Source organism: Ascidiella aspersa, chromosome 5, assembly GCF_963924565.1.
Source record: "Ascidiella aspersa chromosome 5, kaAscAspe10.2, whole genome shotgun sequence".
Taxonomy (NCBI): Eukaryota; Metazoa; Chordata; class Ascidiacea; order Phlebobranchia; family Ascidiidae; genus Ascidiella; species Ascidiella aspersa.
This window is the reverse complement of record NC_139451.1, coordinates 31,663,910-31,687,421: the sequence shown is the minus strand read 5'-3', so window position 1 is coordinate 31,687,421 and position 23,512 is coordinate 31,663,910. Positions and strand designations below refer to the sequence as shown.

The 23,512-nt window shown below is 34.3% G+C and overlaps 1 protein-coding gene across 3 annotated transcripts; it reads right to left on the bottom strand.

The window, feature by feature from the left end:
• LOC146146352 (kelch-like protein 23) lies at window positions 1-7,568 on the bottom strand. Of its 3 annotated transcripts, none has more exons than XM_083389911.1 (9): window positions 7,384-7,568; window positions 6,667-6,813; window positions 5,536-5,620; window positions 5,094-5,188; window positions 4,119-4,299; window positions 3,440-3,586; window positions 2,439-2,603; window positions 1,280-1,412; window positions 1-668 (listed from the first exon to the last, which is right to left on the bottom strand). In XM_083389911.1, exons 1-9 carry the CDS (start codon window positions 7,558-7,560, stop codon window positions 563-565), a joined length of 1,236 nt encoding a protein of 411 aa, XP_083246037.1. In that variant the 5' UTR covers window positions 7,561-7,568; the 3' UTR covers window positions 1-562. The 3 variants fall into 3 exon arrangements, with proteins under 3 accessions (XP_083246037.1, XP_083246038.1, XP_083246039.1); XM_083389912.1 differs by having other exon boundaries at window positions 5,094-5,185; XM_083389913.1 differs by having other exon boundaries at window positions 7,379-7,502.
• Between the last annotated feature and the right edge of the window lie 15,944 nt (window positions 7,569-23,512).

Below are 23,512 nucleotides of genomic sequence, written 5' to 3'. Positions count from 1 at the left end.
AATAAAACATTTACAAGTTTTCGGCGATTTTGAAAACATTTTTGTGTGAAAGCGGTTAATATAGACAGACTGGTGAATGGACCCGATTGACAACAAATAAAGTAGTTTAAAATCACTTATCACACGTTTGGTGGTTCGGGAAAAGTAGAAGTGGAGCAATTAACTTTATTTTACAACTGTTTGAATAAGAACAAACATGAAAAAAAGCTTAGGCTACTTGCTTCGATAAGATAGTACTCAAATAACTTCAACGGTAGAAACAAAACGAACATAGCTCAAAAATTAGGCGAATAAATCACAAGCTAAAAAGATAGAAAAAATTAAGTTTCAAACAATATTTAAAAACGTAATATAGATCAATATAAGGCGCGAATGCATCCGATTAGGCAACCCAAGAGTGGTGTTGGTGTCCACGAAAATCAGGTTAAGCATTATCTGACTGGTAAATACGACTACAGTAATGTTGGCAACAGCTTGGCTCTATTAAGTAAATAGACACTTGGCAGTGGACGCTAAAGATCTTTTTAAAGTTGGTAAAACAAAATATTAGGCTCTGTGCCATTTAAACTGCAACAATACAAGCATAGTTAAAAAAATCATCAGTGTGGAAACAAACGGTCCACTTGTTTTCTTGTGGGTCGTAAACTTCCACAGATTTCTCTTCGTCTCTGCAACAAGAAGATGTACAACAACGATATAAACAATTTGCAAAACAAAAACTACATTGATAATAAATTGCAAAGCCAAAAAGTTCGAGTAGATCGGCATCATCTTGATTAAGACCTTTCCATACGAACTTGTATCATCTTCAGTTAATGTGACTGAGAAGCAATTCAAGCATCGCTCATTGCGTCCCATCTCTTATAAGTGATGGGACGCAATTCTTATAAGTGATGCTTAATGTGCTTCTCAGTCACATTAACTGAAGATGATACAAGCTCGTATCGAAACGTCATCAAGATGATGCCGATCTACTCGACCTTTTTGGCTTTGCAATTTATTATCAAGCTGCATTACAGATCCGTGCTTGTGTACCCCAAAACTGCATTGCTGAGCCGACAAATAGTTTTAGCTATCGTAAGCTTTATTGTCAGAAATAATCCGGTAAATATGTCTATAATTAATAAACACGAAGCTAAAATGACAAATACGAAAGCTATTAATTAATACTCCAACTCTATACGTTCTGTGTTTATTGATAATGTTAACTAATCAAATATTGTAGTTTTACTTTTTGCTTGTTTGCATAATAACTTTATATGCAATTCGGAGTTCTTACCCGCAAATAACATGTAGCTTTCCTTGCCACACACAAGTTGCATGGAACCATCGTCCAACGTTGGTGGGTCGAACTTGAGTCCACGAGTTGCTTATTGAGTCGTATCGTTCTACTGTGCTTAGGTAGTCCTCACCTGGTAAAAAAGCACAATTGGTGAAGTCTGAACCAGGCCTTTGGAGCTGGAGCCCACAGTCGTGCATTTTCAACGGAGCTGGAGCTGGAACCGGAGCTCTACGTGAAATTCAAATGGAGCTGAATCAGTTGTTTAAAAAATAGCTCCGGCTCCAATGTATTTTATAAGATGCTATGCTACTACTAATAGCTGAATTACCATAATTTAACAGCAACCCTTCACAAAATTAAGAATTGTTGCCTCTTTGGCGCCACCTTTTCTAACTAACCACGTTGCTGAGGGATTTGACAGCAGACTGAGCAGAGCAGTCAGCTGCAACCCACTATACTGTCTACTGACTGACCACATTTGATCGTTTTCACCGGAGCTGGAGCAGTGGTATCAATAAACTTCGGAGCTGGAGCTAACCTATGATAAAAGAGATCTCCGGAGCTGGAGCCGGAGCAATTTAACATTTACGCCTGCTCCAAAGCCCTGGTCTGAACACTCTTTCATAATGTTTGATTTAACTCGTGTTTTGCTGAAACCTCAAAAATGTTTAAAAGTTTAGATGAATACGAATAGCTTGTGGCAACCTACAATACATATCGCTACTTCTTTATGGGGATCCGACGTCGAAAAATGAAGTTCGATTTCTTATTCAAAGCATTTCACCGCATTTTCAAACTTGTTAAGTTGTTGAAACGAACAACCGACATTGCAAAATAAATATAAACGTTCCTTTAGTTGAAGCTGTTTTATGTATTCCTGTCCTTTTTCGAAATAATCAACAGCCTGCTCATGGCAGAAATTTAAAACGACTCTTTTCAACTTTTTTATATACGACAAAAAAAAGTTTTGCCAAAAATATCCCAGTGAATTTTCGTGCTATCGGGCAAAGCGTAAATAACTCATTTCTTCTGTTTACAAATGTTCCACATAAAGACACAAATCTATAAAACCTAAAATAAAAAATAAAAAACTACTAAAATAAAATATTCACAAACCTATTGAATGTTTAATAAAGAATGCAAAAACTACAATTACCACTGGAACCGCAAGTTGCGTAAATGTTTCCTTGAAATGCAGCAACTGATAAAAAATCTCTAGCTTCATTCATGTGTGGAATTGCTGACCACCGATTATCCGAGAACTTCTCACATGAGTTGAGGCATGAACAGTCGCTATGTCCACCAATAACAAAAAGTGAACCTGGAAAAACAACAAACAAAAACACAACACAAAGGTTTATTACAGGGGTGGAAAAACTGCCGCTCGCAGCCGCATGCGGATCTCCGGTATGTTTTTTGTGGCTCTTCTAGTTGAATCGTAAAATTCCAAAAAATTGTAAAGGTTACCAACAGTACTGTTTATAAACGCTTCTCTATTTTTCTTTTTTTTATTTAGGCCAGCATTTCGATTTTGACGTAACACTAGACATAGAGTCCGAAGAGTTACTGTAGTTAACAAAAGACTGATATTGACAAATATTTTGCGTGTTATTTTGCTATTACCGTTATTATTATTGTGTTGATTATTACCGTTTTGCTACAATTCTATTATTATTGCTGACCTTGCATTATTTACCGTTTTTGTATTAAAATAATTTTGAGGCTCTCTGGTACTTGTATTTTCTGCAAATGGCTCTTCCATTGAATACATTTGCCCACCCCTGGTTTAACAATAATAAAGGTTCACTTTTATAGGCAATTGTTTAACAGATTTTTTACTGCAGAAATTTCTCAAATGCTACTTACGCTCTAATTTTCGTAAAGTAAGTTTTACATTAATTTCAAGTATCCAGGACTGGGAAAAAAACATACGAGCCAAGTCTTACTGTAGGTTTACTAAAAAAGTAAGTTGATTAAATACATAACGTTGACAAAAGTTTCAAGTCATCCTATAGGGAGTCAATAACCTTATTTTAAACTTACAAATGTCTATTAAATAAACTCTCCGTTATCCAATATCACATTAACAATCCTTCTTAAAGTTTGGTCCGCAAACAGCTGATAGCGATGCGAGGTAAAGTCAACTTTCATCTCTACCTTCAAATTCGACCATTGCGTGGCCACTTTTCGGTTGCATCAAGTCAAGTCCCTTGCTCCAGGAATTGTTGTCGGGGTCGTAGATGTAACAAGTTGATAGAGGCCTTCTGAGGTTGTTTTTATAACCTCCGGTGAAGTAGATCAAACCTGAGTTAACAGCAAAAATATTTATATTGAACGAAGATTTAAGCACAGACATATAAGCAACAACTGAAAGGCGAATTATAGAAAAACTGTTATTTAGGTTTTACAAATATGCCAGTCGGTAAGGCAAATATGCCAGTCGGAAATTACAAATATGCCAGATCGAAAGGTTGCCTTTTTGAAACACTTTACATATTTTGAAAACGCTAAAATGAGAACAAAAATTACACATTTGTCAGAAACTGTCGAGTAGATAGACAGCATCTTGATAAAGACGTTTTGATACGAGCTTGTATCATCTTCAGTTGATGTACAATCAAGATGATGTCGATCTACTAGACCTTTTTGGCTTTGCAATTCATTATCAAGCTACATTACAAATCCGTGCATAGTATACCCAAAAATTACACAGCAAACAGTCGACAAAATAGCGGACCAAGTCCGTAACGTTTCCGTCAGTTTTCAATGCTGAAGCGAACGTGCGTTTGTTCAACACAGGTGTATTTGTCATTTTAAATAAATAGTTGTTTCTCACCATTTAAAACTGCACAAGCGGCATCACATCGGCTTTCTGGCATATCGGCCAAAACTGTCCAAGTTTGGTCGATGAGGTCAAACATTTGGCAACTTTTATTGATTTCACCATCTCCACCAAAGATGAAAACCTTGTTCATAAACTTCACCGCAGTCGCACAATAAAGTGGAACGACCGATTGCTGGAAATAAAACCACAGTTGAACTAATTTTGAACAAAAACACAGAATTACTAAATTAGCTTCGAGAATGTGTAAAATTTCTGATCTATATATTGTTCACTTCCAGAAAAATAACAAGGTGAAATTTTAAACTACACGCATCCCTTTGGTCACTAACGCCCATCAGTAAGTGACTACTGACTAGTTAATATAATCGATGGGGTTAAAACAATGGACACTTGGAGATGTTTAACAATTGCTTTAGAACAGTGATGTGATTCCCAAACTTTTTTTCTCGCGCACCATTTTGAGCTTTTGTACAGTGATCATGTACCACCTAAGTTACATGTGGCTAGAATATCTCAAACTATAACTATTTTAGCATATAGATAAGAAATTGAGCATGTAGCTGTATTAAAGTTTAACAAACGTCATTCCAAGAAGACATAAAAGCCATAAATTAAACAAAACACAGCAAATAGTTTTAATGCGATTCATGTAGTTGTTTTGTCTCCACCAGCCGCTAACAATTAACGTTTTATTATCTTGAACAAGATAAGTGTTACGTCATAAATATGCAAATTAAAGGTAACTAAAACGCAACATTGCAAATTACCCAATCTGAAAGTTCTAAAGGTTGAAAGTTTTCTGAAATTTATACATTATGCTTTAAAAAGGTTTCGCAAAATTTATACGTAGTCGCATACCACCTGAAAGACTCTCGCCTACTACCGATGGTACGCATACCACAGTTTGGGAACCACAGCTTTAGAACAATTCACTCCACTTTGACCATTTATATACTTATCACTTACCGGCAATTCTTCTTTCTTTTTGGTTATGACATCATACTGCACACATTGTTTCTCTGATCCATCACCTCCAACCATCAGAAACTTTGTTGATTCTGCTGGATTAACACTCGTTTTTAAGACATGCTGGTTGTCAGCATTAATGAAACACTTGTCAGTATGTAACACAAATTATGTCTATGCTGGTAAATACCTAAATTTATATAAGTTGTTAAACATTAATTAAATCATTTATTACTATTTTTTTTATTTTTTTGGTTGTAGTAAATTAATTTATCATTACTATAACTAACTGTTAATGGCGTTGTAAATCTAGTTTGACAAAAATATTAATGAAGAAATAACAAAAGGTGTATGTTTTTCAATGCTACATAACCTAGTAAATTCTACCTCATAACTAAAGAAAAAAATCTGATAAATTATAAAAAATCTGATAAAGTATAACCTTGAGGTTTGGGTTGAGTTTTGAGAAGTTTTCCCATCGCTTCCATTACAGCATGACAGCAAGAAACGTTTTCACGAACAAGTGACTAAAAACAAAATACTCGGTTAGTTCTTTTTAATTGAATGATTTCAAAACATGAGCCAACCAATTTTTACAAGTTAAATGTTTCAGTTAATTCTGCTTTCATACAGTTAACTGTCTCATACTTCATATCAGTTCAGCACAACATACGACCCACAACCTTTAAAGTGGTCTGCATGTTGCTCTTGATGTAATACCATTTTTCTGTTAATTGCTTCTGTTTTAGACCAGTGAAGACTTGCTTGCGTATCACATGATCATACATCATTATATGGCTCTTTTGGTAGCTCCATATCGCTCTTTTGATGAAAAAATCTTCCCGCTTTCCTAACTTTATTTTTCCTTTTCTATTACACATAGTAGCAAATTATTGTCGCTGCGCGCGAATCTTTTTATATTTAAAAGGCCCTATTCTTTCAACAGACTTCATAATTAAAATTGTATAAACTTAGCCAATTCATTTTGGTGCATATTATTGACAGTCCTTTAAATGAGAACAAAATAAACGACCCTGCTCAATTTACTATTTTTTTCCAACCTATAACTAGATGTTAAAAAGTGTTATATGGCTCTCATGGAAATACAACCAAGAACATTTGACTTTTATGGCTCCTTATGTCGAAAGGTTCCCAACACCTGTTATACATAATTTCTGTAATGATTTGCGAAAGAAACAAAGCGCGCATGGTTTAGTTATTATGAGTTAATACCCTCGTAACATAATCCGCTTGATAAAATCCAATATATCATTTTTTTGTGAACACAATGCATCATGTCTTCTAAATTTAGGTTATCCAATTTAAAGAAAAAACTAATAAATTTTTTTTGTGCTTCGTGCAAAAAAATCAACTTGGTATTTTTATGTTGTCTGACTATTACGTAATCGTGACAACGCATTGCAGTTGGTATAATGTGTGAGGAATGGTGTAAGTCAGTAAAAGGAGTTCAGTACAAAAAACAAACAATGATATAACTCAATATGAAACTGTACAATATCTCCTGCTATATAAAATAAAGCAAGCTTTTTGGGGATTAATAGCTGTAACCCACCTCAAAAATAACGCTTGTCTGAAAGAATCCACCAGAAAAAGTTGAAAGGTCAAGTTGAGAAAAAAGTTTCACAAAATGTTGTTTACGCTCGGAAAGTTTGAAGTGAACCCATTGAATGATTCCAGTGAATACAGATTCTCCTTGTTTCTAAAGATAACATTCCTGATGTGTATATATATTATTATATACACATATTTGCAGATTATAAATGTACTAGACCAGTGCTCTTCAACTGGTGTGCACGGTACACCCTAAGATGCACCGAAATATGCATGGGGTGTACCAGTACGAAAAGGTATACAAGGGTGCACAAACTTTTAATGAACCATTAATGTTACATCGTATTTACCAGTAATTACAGATTTCTATGAGACATTGGTGCTGTAATCGTTGTGGACTAACTTATTGAGACATGCAGTCTTTCTTTTTGCCTGACTGTCATGGTGAAAGTTGCATTTCTGTTTTTTTATGTGAAGTTCAAACCCTCACTGACAGTGTGTAAAACTTCGGCAGCTCCGCTCGGTTTAATTGACATGACGATATTGATATGCATATGATTTTTCATGTCGCTTTTTACCTTAATTTACCTTTTAAGTAAACAGGTGCATGAGTTCGTCACAACAACTTTAAGGGTTCACCAAACCAAAAAAGGTTGAAGAGCACTGTACTAGACACTATAAATGTACTACATACATATTTATTCCCCAGTTACCTTACATTTTCATCCTTAATTATTGCAGACATAGAGTCAAAATCCAGTTGTTTAAAGTCATCTTGTTGGACAACAGTTTTAAAGTTGTAATGTAACACTTGTTTTGCTCTTTTCTCAATTTTGGTGAGATTGTATCGCTGGGCATGAGCAAGAATTTTTAAGCAATTATTGACATCAACCATTTGCAAGATGTACTTGGCACAGTTGGATTTAAGAACTATAAAAAAAACACAAAATTTTGTTTAAATGATTGATTAAATAACCCAAATTGCCATGTAAAAAAATATTGGTATGAAAGTTAAATCAGAGACTTTTGTTACTAATTATAGTTGAAATTGTTTTAACGGGACACTAAATCCTGGAATTAAAACTTTTCTGCGTATTTATTCACTTTTTATTAAGAAAACAAAATAAAAAATTAAAATAGATTAATATATATAAATACATCCGATCTGTGTGTAGTCAGCATCCTCATGCAATTCCAATGCATTCTCATTTGTAATCTGCACATCATTAGTGTAAATGCAATTCAAAAGTCTCTCCAGTTGTTCATCTGTCATTTTGATATTGATCACAGCAGCATGTTTTTCTTTCATCTAAACAGTAGTACCTGATCTGTTATAAATTAGAGCAGTTCTAAGCAAAAAGCCAACTTTATTGTAGTGTTACGTGCTTGCTGGTATAGCCTACTGTGTACTTTTGGCTTTATTACAGAATTTCACCCGATCAGTTAAAAAATAATAAGGGCAGGTAAAGGATCAGAAAGTCTGACTTTTAGCTTGTAAACTAATTTAAATTAACACATCTGCATAACAAGATTAAGTTCAAAAATACGAGACCCACCCGAATCCAAATGCTAACCTGCACCGTAACTCAAATACTATACAATGATTTAATAATTACATAAATGCTTTAGGTCCCAACACATCAATGTGTGACGTAACAATCCTGAGGTACCATAGACGAGAAACTATCTTACGCCCACCCGAGTTTGTGCTTTTTCCCCAGTGTTCAAATAATTATTAAATTAATGCACATTATTTGGGTTAGGGTTCGGGTTAGTGTTTGGGTTAGGATAGGTCAAGTATTATTAATTCTATCTCACATTTTTTTTATCTTTTGTGAATTTTCAGCGAATCTTTTAAATTTATCTATGCCGGGACTTTACCTAAAGGTCCAATTAGTGCATTGCTAAAAGTCAAACTTTTTTGCCCTTGGATGCTCTAACTGTCGTAGACCTAACTGCACCAATTTCTAACGGATCGGGTGACAGCAGCTTGTGATCAATAAAAGTGAAAATATATGATCTGGGTTAGTTTATTATTCAGCTTAAACATTAAAAAGACATTTTTTTTAATTTATTAATCAAACCAAATATTTGCATACGTTTTCGGCAGGTGCTTATGTTAACAAACAAATAATCAAATTGGTCGATTTGTTTATCTTGAAAGTGCAAGAAAGTATGAATCAATTGACACACAACATACAATTCATTACATAGTTTTTCTTTATTAACTAACCTCGATTCTGAAAAGGTTTCTAAAGAACTCTGACGTAAGGCCCAGCACAACTCTATGAACTGCAAAACATTTGGTTTCCGCCTTAAGGGTTACATCACAAAATTGCTTTTCAAACTTGCGATCACTAAAAATAGAAATTCAAGAAGGCGATTTGAATAGGTTGCAGAAACGTTGGTTAACAAAAACAATTACCATGGAAGCTGTTTTTGTTTTTTAAAGTGATTCTACATATTTGTCATTTAGCCCCCTTATGATAGCCCAGACAGCCAAGAAATTGTTCAATTCTAGACAGAAATATTTTGAACAACCCGAATAGGTTTTCATAGAACAAGTTTTAAATTAAATTGAGGCAAGTCACGGAAAAGTTATGTTTTGCAAAGTTTTTGCCATACATTGGACTTTAAATTCATAATATACACCAGAGGCAACTTCACCAGAGGCAACTGGGAGATTCAGTGTTTAATGGTTTAGTTCACAACAATTACAGTGATAAGGTATTAAAAGGTTGAAACGGCGTCAGTTTAAAGTATTTGCGGCCATACGTTTATTGCAATTGCATATAAGTTTGTTTGAGAACAGCACTCCGCTTAAGGTATGTAAATTAGATGTCAGAAACAGGCAACGGTTAGCATTGATACCACCCTAGTATCGGACGAGTACCACTACTAGCATCATATATGGCAGTGGTTCTCAACCGCGGGTCCACGGATCGGTGCCGGTCTGCGTCAATTTTCCTGTCAAAATGTACAATTTTATATCTCAGTTGCAAAATTCATGATGTTAAAGGGTTATCCATCAAATTTAGAACTCCTCCAGGTCCGTAGTTTGCAGCATTGTGGCAGAATATAGAGTTAATAATAACTTTGGACTTCTTTGTACGTCACGATGCTGCAAGTGTTTTGCCTCACTGTTAAAAGTAGGCCACCTGTTTCAGTCTTAAACTTTTAAACCAGTTGTATGTAAAATCTAAGAAGTGTTTCAGTTGCATTTTGTTGCGTTATTAAATTTTGGGTTGATTTTGATTTTTAAAGGTCCACCGGTCCACAAAACTTGTTTTGAAATTTTACCGGTCCATATGCTAAAAAGGTTGAGAACCCCTGATATAGGGTATTTTATTGAGATGTCACAACAGCTATCATGATTAATTCAATTACCAGTTAAGCAGTTTCAATATATCAGGTTTTTCTGTGAAATCTTTTTGAAATGTGGTCGAGACATCTGCTGTTGCCATGTTGAAGTGTGGAAAACTTAACAGGACAGTAGTACTTTAGTTAAATGACTACTATTGCAGGTATAAGTACATAAAGTTAATAATAAATCAGAGGGCCCGCACCACATTTCAGTATAGGTTATAAAAATGGCAACTGAAATAATAACAGCAAACCAAGCGTTATACAATGACTGCATCATTTTATTTTACTCTTTCTAATGTTTAAAAATAAGTCACATAACACCAATACCTATGACTACAAACACGGGCTGCGGAGTCGGTTAAAAATAACCTGAGTTCGTCTCCTGGAAAAAAAAAAAAACGTAGTCCAATTTCCAAGTCCAGAGTCCGACTCCGGTCAAATGTGTGATTTTGTTGAGTCCCGTGTCCGGCCCAGACTCTAGTATTTCACCAATTTACGTAACTAAAATAACGTGGATATTCAGCAGTCCACTTATAGAGGTATCATATAATTCATTTACTCCATATAATATTCCACCTTTACAATTTCCAGTTGTCGGCCATATCAGTTTTAAAATTTGGTACTGAGTATGCGCATGCCTGACTTGGGTAGTTTTTGCAAGGTCTTACGTGAGTCCCGAGTCCGACTCTAGCAAAAACAAACTGACTCCTCGGATCCCGAGTCCGACTCCGCAGCCCTGCTACAAACCCTAATAAATGTTCTGATTTTCGACCAATATTCTGTAAAATATTTAAAAGAAATAGTAGTATACAACAAATGTTAAGTTTTCAGAAAAAAATAGCACATTCAATTTGGGATTCGCTAAACACATTCTACAGATCACCTCATAGCCTACTTTCACAAGAATATCACTTCAACATATTCAGAGACTTATCAAAAGCTTTTGACACAATAAACCATCAAATTGTGGAACACAAATTACAGAGTTATGGCTTTCGGGGTGGACTTGAAACTGCTAACAATGCCCAAAAGTTAACCGATACATGTAAAAGACCTAGCAGAAATGAATCTCTTGTTTCAATCACATAAACAAATAACAGAACCACAAACAAAAACACAAATTGAAACAAGACATGCAGAAATATGGATAAATGCACAAAGGAGGTACGCAGTGTAAAATTCTTTGTTCAATAACTCCAGAAGTAAACAAGATATCAATCAGAAATTTCTACACATTACTCAAATCTCACAGCAACCTAAGTTAGCTTTTTTTAAAAAAATATTAATATACAGTCATATTCGGCCTTAAAATTAAAATGTACTCAAAGTGACTTGGTAATAAATGCAGCCAATTTTATCAATGAATTACAGCAAAACCAATTACATGATGTTTCACTATACATGACAACCTGATTCACAAGAGTGTTTAATTATTATAGCAACAAACATAATTATCAACACAAGCGTTACTAAATATCTCGGAATTTATAAAGATTAAAAGTTAACTAGGAAAAATACATATCATCCAAAATAGCCCTCAATACAGGCATATTAGTAAAAATAAAGAAATACGTTAATCAACCTACTTTTCTAACATTATATTATACATTGATTCATCCTTATCTTTAATATTGCATAATCAGTTGGAGGAATATATACAACAAACCTTAATCATATCCAAGCACTACAAAACATAGCAACAAGATTGGAAAGTTTGGATTTATTTCCGGGGAGACGATTTTGCAGCTTAAAATTGCGCGGCTGTAATAACATTTCTACACAAATTTGCGCAGCTGTAAAAACGTGATTTGTAAAACTTGCACCGCTGACAATGGAATACCATACTGAAAACCGTTGGCGCGACGTAAGTTTTACGCGTTTGAGTGATTTTTCGCGGCTGACCACAGTTTACGTTGATTTTACATGAAATGCGTGGCAATAACCGCTGCTGAGTGGGAAACTGCGTGGGGGATAAATCCAGCCTTGCTTTCCGACCTGCCTGGCATAGCAATAAAAATAATTAAAACATCCCTCAAACTAGGGTTCCTCTTTGTTTTTACTCCCGGGAAACGGGATTGAAAAATAAAACTTCTCGGGAATCCCAGGAATCCCAACGAAAAAATTATACCTAAAATTACGTCATTGAGACGTTTGAAATTATTTTATATTAGCTCCAAACATTTAATTAAGCTCATTTATGTTCTGTAGTATTGCTTCTGCAATCTTATAAGACCGCTTCTCGTATTGAAGTCAGGACCCTTATTTGTTTTAATTTAAAAAAAGCGCATGCATGGCGCATTTTATTGGTAGAATAATTTTTTTTCCGCTGGTAAGCGCAAATAATGCAACATGCAATGACGTTAATACTATTTTTCGCGCTTCTTTACTTCTGCACGTAGAAATTTATGCAAAAAAGCAGAAATACCACAAACCATATATAACACACATTATTTGGGTTAGGGTGCGTGCTAGCGTTCAGGTGAGGGTGGGTCAAGTGTTATTAAATTTATTATTAATAATCCCACCTGACCCACCCTCATTCAAACGCTGACGCGCATCCCAACCCAAATAAGGTGCGTTATATGGTTTGCGGTATTTGTAGACCGTCTTTTGCATAACTTTCTACGTGCAAAAGTGAAGTAGCACCATATTTTTTATTTTTATTTGTCAAAAACGACAATTTTTTTTAAGTTTTGCTATGTTGCCGAATACCCGGGATTATAAAAAAAAATTCCCGGGATTCGGGATTGTTATTTTGCGGGAAATCCCGGGAATTTCAGGTCGAAACATTCCCGGAGAGGAACCCTACCTCAAACCTCTATACAATGGACTCGCCAAACCCACACGAGATGGACGAATTATAAATTAGTCTTTGTATAATTTTAAAAAACAACTCTTACCTTTAGTTTTCAACTCCTATTTTTGTCAAACTTCAAACATCCACGGTCATAATATAAGGCAAAATAAATCAAAAAACGATTCCCGAATTTAAACTGATGCAGGAAAAAGAAGCCTAAAATTTCTTGTACATCTATGGAAGCTCATACCCAACAGACAACAAGGCCAAACAAATACCTACAGAAAATTTGTTTCCTATATAAAAAATGACTTTTCGGTAAAACATTAAAACTCATTGCGAACACGTGTGTTGTCATGGCAACCTGCGCACATGCTAGCGGAAAAAATCCTATGCGACAACACAAGATTCACTTAATATTATTTTTCTTTTCTCTTTTTGTTATAATTATTGTTGTTTTTCGATAAAAACAACTCCTTGTTTCCTTATCCAAGAAGTGTTAAGTTGTCCCCGATATCAAATTAAACGTCATAAATATCATTGCTATTTTCACAAATAAATTGGTAAGGTCATAGGAAATAGTGTTGAATATTTATAAAAGCGCAAATCATAACCGGACTGTGCAAATAATGCTTAAGCTGCATTTATTCAAAAGTAAGTTATCCCAGGTAAAACATACAAAGGCAATAAAATCGTAAACGTTTTTTTTAACTTTGAACTCCACTTTTCAGCCTTTAAGCGTTGCAATTCAACTTGTAAGTTAAAATTCCAGCTATAGATGTTTAAATAGATTTTATTTTTTTGGAAACGAAACAACTAAAACTCAGTACGAAGTAACAAAGAAAACTACAGTTGTTTGTTCCAGGATGCAGCGAAAGACCGTAAGGTACATCGAGTCAGCTGCATCCTGTTTGTATAAATGTATAGGCCTATATACACCAGTGGTCGGCAACCGCTGGTCCGCGGACCGGTGCCGGGCCGCAAGGAGTTTGTTACCGGTCCTTAGATGGGTTGCCACTTGCCAGAATAAAATTTTGATTTAAACCCGAGAAGTAAAAAATCTGGAAAAAAGTCAATTACAATTATGATGTATTTTTATATTCCAAACACATTACCTTCCGTTGAAATGTATTTATTGATATGATAAAAAATCGCAGTTAGTGTCAAGCTCTCGTGAGGTTTAAAACAACTAGTGTGCTGTGGTCATATAAATTACATATAGTACGTTCACAAGTGACAACTTCCAAAATGCATATTTTTATTGCAAAACCTAACTCCTAGTACTGACAATATATCCATCAAAGCGCTAAAATATCATGCTTTTTTGATGTTCAAGTGTTTTCACCCCAAAGTCAACGAAATAAATTCATGCAAACAGTGTCCCACAATGAAATCCTTTATTAATTTGGTATTTAAGCAGAAAAGGGTTTTCAAAACACGTATGCATTTTAATTAGTTTTAGCAAGTTTCAGCCTCTATATTTTTAGCTTAAGCCTCGATAAAAATGACGGAAAACAAGCGTAAAAGATTTTTCTAAAATCAACCACATTGAAATTTGTTGTCAAAAAAGCCAATCCGGCATCCTTGGATGTCTGTTCTATACTTTTCAGCTGTCGGTCTTTGGCTCGCACTTTTTCATATTTTGTTTTTATTTTTGGTATTACGTAACTATAGAAAGTGTCGTGTAGGGCCTGGTTAAAAATCGGATCTAAAATACATTATTATACAAAGTGTGACTTTTTGAATAGGTTTTAAATATCATATTTTTGACAAGCTGGTTATAATGATATTCAAGTGTAATTTAATGGTAGAAAAGTTATTTTCTTTTCAATTTTCTTTATTGAAGATTTTTTGTTTTCTAAGGTCGGTTCGCAACAAAATTTCAGTTTTAAACCGGTCCGCATTGCAAAAAAAGGTTGCCGATCCCTGATATAGACCACTCGTACACATTTCTATAACTGTTGAAATGTCATAAGAAACAGTGAGACAAAACCAATGCCGCTTTTAGAACTGAACAAAGAAGAATTTCGAAGGTATAAGATCGCGGGGTGGAAGTGTTTCAATTCAACACGCAAGTTACATTTCTTTAATCGAGCATCTTGTACAACAAAGCGCCAAGCTTATGTCAAGCGCAAACCCTCATGTAACAAGTGGAATAAAGTGACGGAAAATTAATCGGTTTAAAAAAGGGTTAGGTTTTTGAAAGTTTCGTGAAACTCTATTTTATAAATGTCGTCGACGAATAACAAAAAAATCCAACTGTCGAAAAGAAGAAAAATGCAAATTTTTACAAAAGATTTTGTCTAAAAGATGATAAATATCAATTTTTTACAAAAGATGGTATTTTTGTAAAACAGATATTATTAGAAAAATATAAAGGACAAAATCCGCCACTGGGTGGGGCTCGCAAATCGCATCATAGAAATAACAACTAGGAATACAAACAAGAACAAGCTTGGTTCTGAACTTCAGCATGAATAACAACTAATTTCATCAAAAAAAGAAAAATAACAGAATAAAGGTGTACACATTATAGGCTATAAAATTGTACAGGTTAAGTAAAGAAAAATCAGTTTGGTACAACATATGAAATAAAACTTTTTTTAAAACGAGATAATCGACAATATAGGTTTATACGTCCACAAAATATATTATTGATTGTTAATTGCTATTTACGTTTTTCACATCATTGGATGATTGGAAAAATAGGGGGCAGCCTAGCCTTAATGTTGACAACAGCTTGGTTTTGTGAAGCAAATGAGCACTGGACAATGGACGATAAAGAACTTTGTGGAATTTGGCAATCGCAATATTAGGCTCTGCGCCATTTAAACTGCAACAATGCAACCGTAGGTGGCAACATCATCAGTGTGGAAACAAACGGTCCACTTGTTTTCTTGCGGGTCGTAAACTTCCACCGATTTCTCTTCATCTCTGTGACAAGATGTGCAACAACGATATAAACAATTTGTTAAACTTTGGCAAGCATTATTATTAGAAACAATCAGTGACATTCTTAACCGACGAATATTGTTTAGCCAAGTATTAATGCCAAAAACCATAGGTTAAATATATCTAGAAAACATAAACGCCAAGAAAAATGAGTTTCACATCGGGAAAATAGAATTGAAGTAAGCTCCAATCTGAGCCCAAATACAATTAAGAAGCCATTTAATCATTACTCTAACCTTACTTGTGCTTTTTATGACAACAATGGTGAAAGTGAATTCTTAAAGCAGTTTTTTGTTTGTTTTAATTGCAATTATATCTGTGTCTCGGGCGAATAGCAACAAACCCATCATTTTGTTCGCTTTTTAAGAAAATATATATAAAATAGTGAAAACGCAACAATAAATCACAAATAAAAACAACAATAAAAAAGTATCAATGGCAGGAACAATTGTTTAAATACATCTAGAAAACGTAAAATAGGAAGAAACATATGTCCAATCGCGATTGCGAACAAATACAAATAAAAATTTTTTTTAATTATTACCAACCTTATCCCCGTATTTTAATATTAATATTAGCAACTAGTAAATTGTCGAAGCTTTAGATTTTTTTTTTTTAGTTGTAATTATATCTGCGTCTAAGGCGAATAGCAACTTTACTCGCTAAATATAAAGGCATCATTTAGTAATCTTATGAAGAAAACATATAAATTAAAATTACGAAAAGCAACAATAAATCCCACTACAGTTCAGCGATTTTATTAATATTTGTAGTTTTTATTTATGGTGGTTAGATTATTTTAATTTCGGAACCCTCACCCGCAAATAACATGGAGCTTTCCTTGCAACACACAAGTTGCATGGCGGTGCCGTCCAACGTTGGTGGGTCGAACTCGAGTCCACGAGTTGCTTCTGGGGTCGTATCGTTCTACTGTGCTTAGCGCTGACCAATCTGGTTACAAAGCACAATTGGTAAAGTATGGACAAACTTCTTCATTTATTTCACCACTTGTTTCGCCGGTTTATTCTCAAAAAGCGATCGGGGAAAGAGGCGATATAACGCAAAAAATTAAAAAAAAACCTTCGGAATTGATTAACTTGAAAAACACATTTTTACAAGTTTAACTTAACCTACGATGTTCCCTTATGACAAAGTTATTTAACGTTTATTCTTTCAGCTAATGGCAAGGTCATCGGCAAAATATGCTATTTATATGATATTTAACTTTATTTTACTTCTTTGGATGTTATCATTGGACAAAAAAACTATAAAAAAATTAAACAATAAAACATTATATACGTTCATGGGTAACTAAACTTCTTAAGACTAAAGCACATTTGTCAATTTTTCTTTCAGCCTGGAAAAATATGAAAGTTTTAACTTCATTGATTTTAAATGTTTGAGCATAGTAATGACGTTTATTATTCTAATATAATAAAATATCGTCTATCGCTATCGGAATATAATGTCAAGTATCGGACATCCCCAGTTCAAAGTACAAATTGACCTAATGTGTCGTGATATCTACTTTATACACTGAACAGTTGTTAGCTGGACACTTGTTACGCAATATTAAGTTCCTCATTACCTCTTGTGCGTTTTGTTAATTGGGAAACGTTCAGGATTACCGAGAGGGGGTAAACAGCCGCCATTACCTAGTGGCCCACGCATAACTTCGTTAATACTTGGTGTGTAGTTATTTTGCAAGTGGACCAACAATGTTAAAAGCTCCAGGGCCCTTCCAATATTTATATTGGGATACTTTTAATTGTGGTTTATGAAGAATTATATTAAATAAGTTCTGTTCAAGAAAGTATATTAAATAAGTTCTGTTCAAGAAAGTATATTAAATAAGTTCTGTTCAAGATAACGTCGTGAACTGTAAGTTAAACAAAAACTTTATTTTCTTCTGTTTCACAAATTTTCTTAGTAAATTTTGGACACAAATGATTAAAAGAAGTTAGTTTTGCGCTTGTTTTGCCTAATTAAATATTTAAGAGCCTATTGAATGTAAAGAATGTAAACAATATAATTACCATTGTAACCGCAAGTTGCGTAAATGTTTCCTTGAAACGCAGCAACTGATAAACCTTCTCTAGCTTCATTCATGTGTTGAATTGCTGACCACCGATTATCCGAGAACTTCTCACATGAGTTGAGGCTTGATGAGCCGTTCCATCCACCAATAACATAAAGTGAACCTGGCAAAACAACAAACAAAAACTCAACAAAAAAATTTAATATTAATAAAGCTTTACTTGTTATGGGCAAATTTTGGCATTTTTATCAAATGCCCCTTGAGAAAAACATAGCAAAATGTTCCAGTTTCGAAAAATACGTAACGGCCTCAAATAGATTAGAGTGGCCAGGACGGGTAAAAAGTGAAGCCCGTATACCAGACAAGTCATATTGTAGGTTTACATAACACAAAAATAAAAGTAGGGATGGTTATAAATGACATTGAAAAAGGTTTTAAATCATCCTACGGAGCCAATAATCTTATTTTACACTGACAGATGTCACGTAAATAAACTACCCGGGCAATCTATAACAGATTAACAGTCCTTCTTAAGTAGGGTCCCGCTTAGCAGTTTAAGGGAAACATTTCGTTAATTAGTGACGTCATAACAAGCGCAGTTGCCTTAAAATTGCTCAAAAGTTATCAAACGGTTAAGTTGAATAGTTCACCAAATATTCCAACCTCATCATCATAATACTGAGAGTATTAATCTGTTAAACCCGTTTGACAAAAATATAATTCAGCTCCTATACGTGACCGCAACAAACACACACTTTTATGTTTACGTTACAGTGATTATACGATAAAAAGTTGGCAACACTCGCAAACAGCTGATAGCGATGCGAGGTAAAGTCAACTTTCATCCTTACCTTCAAATTCAACCATTGCGTGGTTATATCTCGGTTGCATTAAGTCAAGTCCCTTGCTCCAGGAATTGTTGTCGGGGTCGTAGATGATACAAGTTGATAGAGGCCTTCTGTTGCTTTTGTCAAGGCCACCGGTGACGTAGATCAAACCTGGGTTCAAAACCAAAATATTTATATTAAACGAAGCTGTAAACACAAAATATACGCAACAACAACAAAAACAAGCTCATATATTATACTCGGGCAATTGTTCATATTTCGTCATATTCCGATCGAAATGTTGACGGTTTTGAACAGAATACATTTTCAATACGCGAAAATGAGCACCAAAAACTACACATTTGCCAAAATGGCGGACGTTATAGAATAGTGTTCATTCAAAAGAAATCGAGTTGTAATTATTAGTTCAATTAAAACGGTAGAACCTAAAACTTCCACTTTATCAGCAGACTCTTCAGTTTATAATAAAACATGGTCAATTTATGAAAGTGATATATTTACAAAAAAATTAATATGCAACAAAATCACAGGGTAGGAATGTTAGATACGGAAATGCGTTTCTAGGTTAAGTACTCGACCCGGCCGAGTAATGCACTGTGCCGAGTATTCGAGTTTGGAACTTTGTGAAACCACTTAACTCGGTGTCCGACATTTTTTTGTTTGCCCCTGCGCACAGCTTATGTTCGTATTTTATTTGAGGATTTTTTTTCGTGCAAGTAAATTAAATATGAATCCCAACAATTAATGCATGTCCAGTAAATAAATAAACCCAAACACTTTTTGTTGGAGGGTGACATTGCTGGTTATCAATAAAAATATGAAGTTATACTTTGCACGACTTCCCACAATATATAAAAACATAAATTACATTTTAAGTCGGAGGTTACCAAACTTGGCGCCGCGAGACTTTGCCAGGGGCGCCTTAAAATCAGGTGAAAGTTGTTCTATTGCAACGATTTTCAACTTTTTAAACACTTTTCTAATTAAAAAAACTTGTGGAACACCAAAAGAAATGCAACGATATTGAAGTTACGTTACGGTACAGCCAAATAATTACAAGCAATCACAGTTTTTCTGCTTTCTAACCTATTTTAGTGTGATATTCAGGTTTGTTTTGAGAAGCATAATTTCAGTACTAGGGCATAAACTGACAAACGACCAACACGAACACACCTTCTACTGTATTTGTAAGTTAACGCACGATTCATGTGTATTATATATAGTTTTTTTAATTTCCTTTTTTAGCAGAACAACAGATAATGTTGCGCGGATTTTTGTGTGGATAGTATCAGTATGAAGTTGATTAAAATACTAGTTAGCCAACCTTTTAAAGGTCAAAAGGACATAGTACGGCACCATTCTGCATTCATTACGGCGCCGCGAGTTTAGATAAGTTTTCAAAGGTCGCTGCCAACAAAAAGTTCGGCAACCGCTGGTTTAAGTGGCTCATTTAAAAGGGTTTAAAAATGTTTAAATATACACTAGCTCTGGGGTTCTGGGTTTAACTTCGAACCCACGGTTTACTTGCAATGCTTGAATCCTTACGACGACGTGAAGTTAGAATTTCAAAAAGGTTTCCGGTAAATTTCTAGAATTGCTATTTAAGTCTTGGGAGAAAGCAATGTTCATATTAAGCTCGTTTACGCAACAGGTTGTACAAATAAAATGTCGGCGGCGAAACGATTTTTATAATTTTCAAAACTTGGAGTGTGCATTTTAATACAGACGACGGACGTATTGCGGACAGCCAAGAGTCGACTAAATAGTGAAACAAGTCTGTAACGTTTCCGTCAATTTTCAATGCCAAAGCGAACGTGCGTATGTTCAACATAGGTTCACTTACTCTTTTAAATAAATAATGTGTTTCTCACCATTTAAAACAGCACAAGCGGCAAAATATCGACCTGCTGGCATATCGGTCAAAACTGTCCAAGTTTGTTCGGCGAGGTCAAACATTTGGCAACTTTTATTGTTTTTACCAAATCCTCCAAAGATGAAAACCTTGTTTATAAATTTCACCGCGGTCGCACTATAAACTGGCAAGATCGGTTGCTGGAAATTTAAAAATAAAAACATTTGTCGCATTCAAATATGTTCGAATATTCTTAACGAACCAATCAACGCATAATCAGCAATCTAATATCGGACGAAACTACATTAGTTTGTAGTTGGTCACTGGCTAGTAGAGTTCTAAAACATACGCTGCCACGAAAAGATAAGTTTCAGTGCTATACTTTTGATGAAATGCAAGAAAATAAAACAACATTAGAACAGAACAGGTTTACTATTTTAACGTATTTTACTTACTTTCTTGCAACAATACAATATTAGAAAAGGCTGAATATGTAGACAAACACTAAACTAGAAATGTTTTCAGCCTGAATTATCAGAAGGATTGTATTTTCAGTAATGTGCTGTTTATTGTTTTCCATCAGCAAAATACGTTGTTGTGTCCGTTTGTTGCGTGTGAAAAACACAATACCATCAGGCAATTTATTGGATAAGAACATTTTAATATGCTTTTTGTACAAAATAATTTTTTGCTAAAAGGCATACAAAGAAATGTCGGAGTTTGGAATATCAATTGAAAACTTATATATATATAGCCACAGCATTTCATGGTTTCCGCTTTATTTAAAATAGTTGATCATGTGCAAAGCTCAAAGGCTGTTCGTTAAAGACGAAAAACTAGATTTAGCTTAGATCTTGTTCCATCTGAGTCTGCGTAGTTGAGTAGGAAGAGCAACAGCTGCGAAACAGTCGAGGTCGTGAGTTTGAATCTTACTGCAAGCTTGTTTTTAAGCTGTCAAAGCTTTGTTTTTAAGCTGTCAATGCGAAATATGTATAAATATAAAATCATTATTTACCGGCAATTCTTCTATTTGCTTATTGGTGACATCAATCAGCAAACATTGTTTCTTTGAATCATCACCTCCAACCACCAAAAGCTTCGTTGATTCTGTTTGAAATATCATCATTGATTAAAAATTAAACACATATAAATAAACATAGCACGATTTTTCTTTCCCATGGAATAAGTAAATTTTAACTAATATAAAATTCTTTCGAAAAAAAAAGTAGAAAAAGTATTAAAAATATAAAACTTTACACTTAATCAAAAAAACATAAAAAAATTATTAAAAACATGAAAATTAACATGAAAAACTAAAACATATTGGCATGGTTTATGGGAGACCTTACAGTGTTAATACAAAAAATATGTACTTAAAAATAGTATTACTACTAATAAATAGTATATATACAGTAGACCAATAACCTTGAGGTTTAGGTTGGGGTTTTGGAAGAAATTTCCTCATTTCCTTCATCACAGCACGACAGCAAGCAACATTCTCACTAACAAGAATCTAAATAACAAATAACAGGCATATCTTAATACCTACATTAATTCCCCTGCTAACTGAATCTGGGTAATTACCTTTTTTTTAAAGTTGATTATATCTCTTAACATCAGCAAAGTGCTTTAGTTTATAACACGAAATGCATAAACTAAATATTACAGATGACTATTTGGCTTGCTAACAACTGTGTTACATTTCATTAAATATCAAGCTCATAGTACTCTAGCAAACACTTAAGGCTAGCGAGCCTGGGTCAGTCTAGTAACTTCCACCAACCTCGTCAATAACAGTGGTCTGCAAGAATTCACAAGAAAAAGTTGAAAGGTCAAGTTGAGAGAAGAGGTTCACAAAATGTTCCCTACGACTGGAAAGTTTGAAGTGAACCCATTGAATAATTCCAGTGAAAACAGACTCTCCTTGTTGCTAAATGATTAGAAAAAACATCAACTGTGACATACAAGAAGAGTACAATATTAAATGCTTTGTGTGCTTTAAGTGGATTAAAAATGGGAATTGAGTGCAGGGTTATAATCATCAACAGGTAATAGGGATGTCTGATTGAAACTGAACAGATACTCAAAATCCCAAATGTATTTCTAAGCACACCGAAAGCCATTACAGACTCACCAAATCTGCTAATCTATGATGCAAGCAGGGCAGGCTAGAAAAACAACTGGCCTGCAGTGAGGTTTGAACTCACGACCTCGGTCTAGCCGGGGCCGTCGCTCTACCAACTGAGCTTCACAGGCTCAGAAGGGAACGAGTCGAGAAACAACCATACGCCAATGCTAAGCATCGGTATTTATCTAATACAATGGTATTATCAGTGTCAGTCCCAAAACTGAAATGGAACTATATGTAAGTAATTTAATATTGAAATGAAAAACTTTAACCAAGAAAGGGTGATCGCATATATAAAGTATTGCTTTATATCTAAAAATAATATACAAGCAAATAAAACACCCTACAACAAAGTAATCATTTCTATTTAAAATTGAAACTTATTTTAAGGCATAATATTGATTAACTATGTATGGGTTAGATTCGATGCACTGTGAGTAAAAGGCAAACACAAAATTCCCCACAAAAAATTAAACAAATAAAACATTGCTCAGAAGGACATGGTTTCATTTAAATCAAGTTTATCAACAAACACCTAAACCGACACACTTGTAGATCATTGAACACTGGGGTAGCTTGATCATTGATAAACTTGAATCACTAATACAATTATAAGATCATAAAATAACAACATTATCTCTTTTCTTTTGCAAAACAGAAATCAACTAAGTAAATGAAATATAAAGTTATAATATTTTGTATTTTATTCCAATTGATATTTTTAACTCCAGGGCACCTTTATAATTGATTTTGTCACTAGCACGAATAGAAGATGGTATAGTGATGTTATGAAAAACAATTTTCTTTTACAAACACATAAAGCTTTTAAAAAAAACCAAAACTAGGGTAGGTTTTGGAAGAAAAAT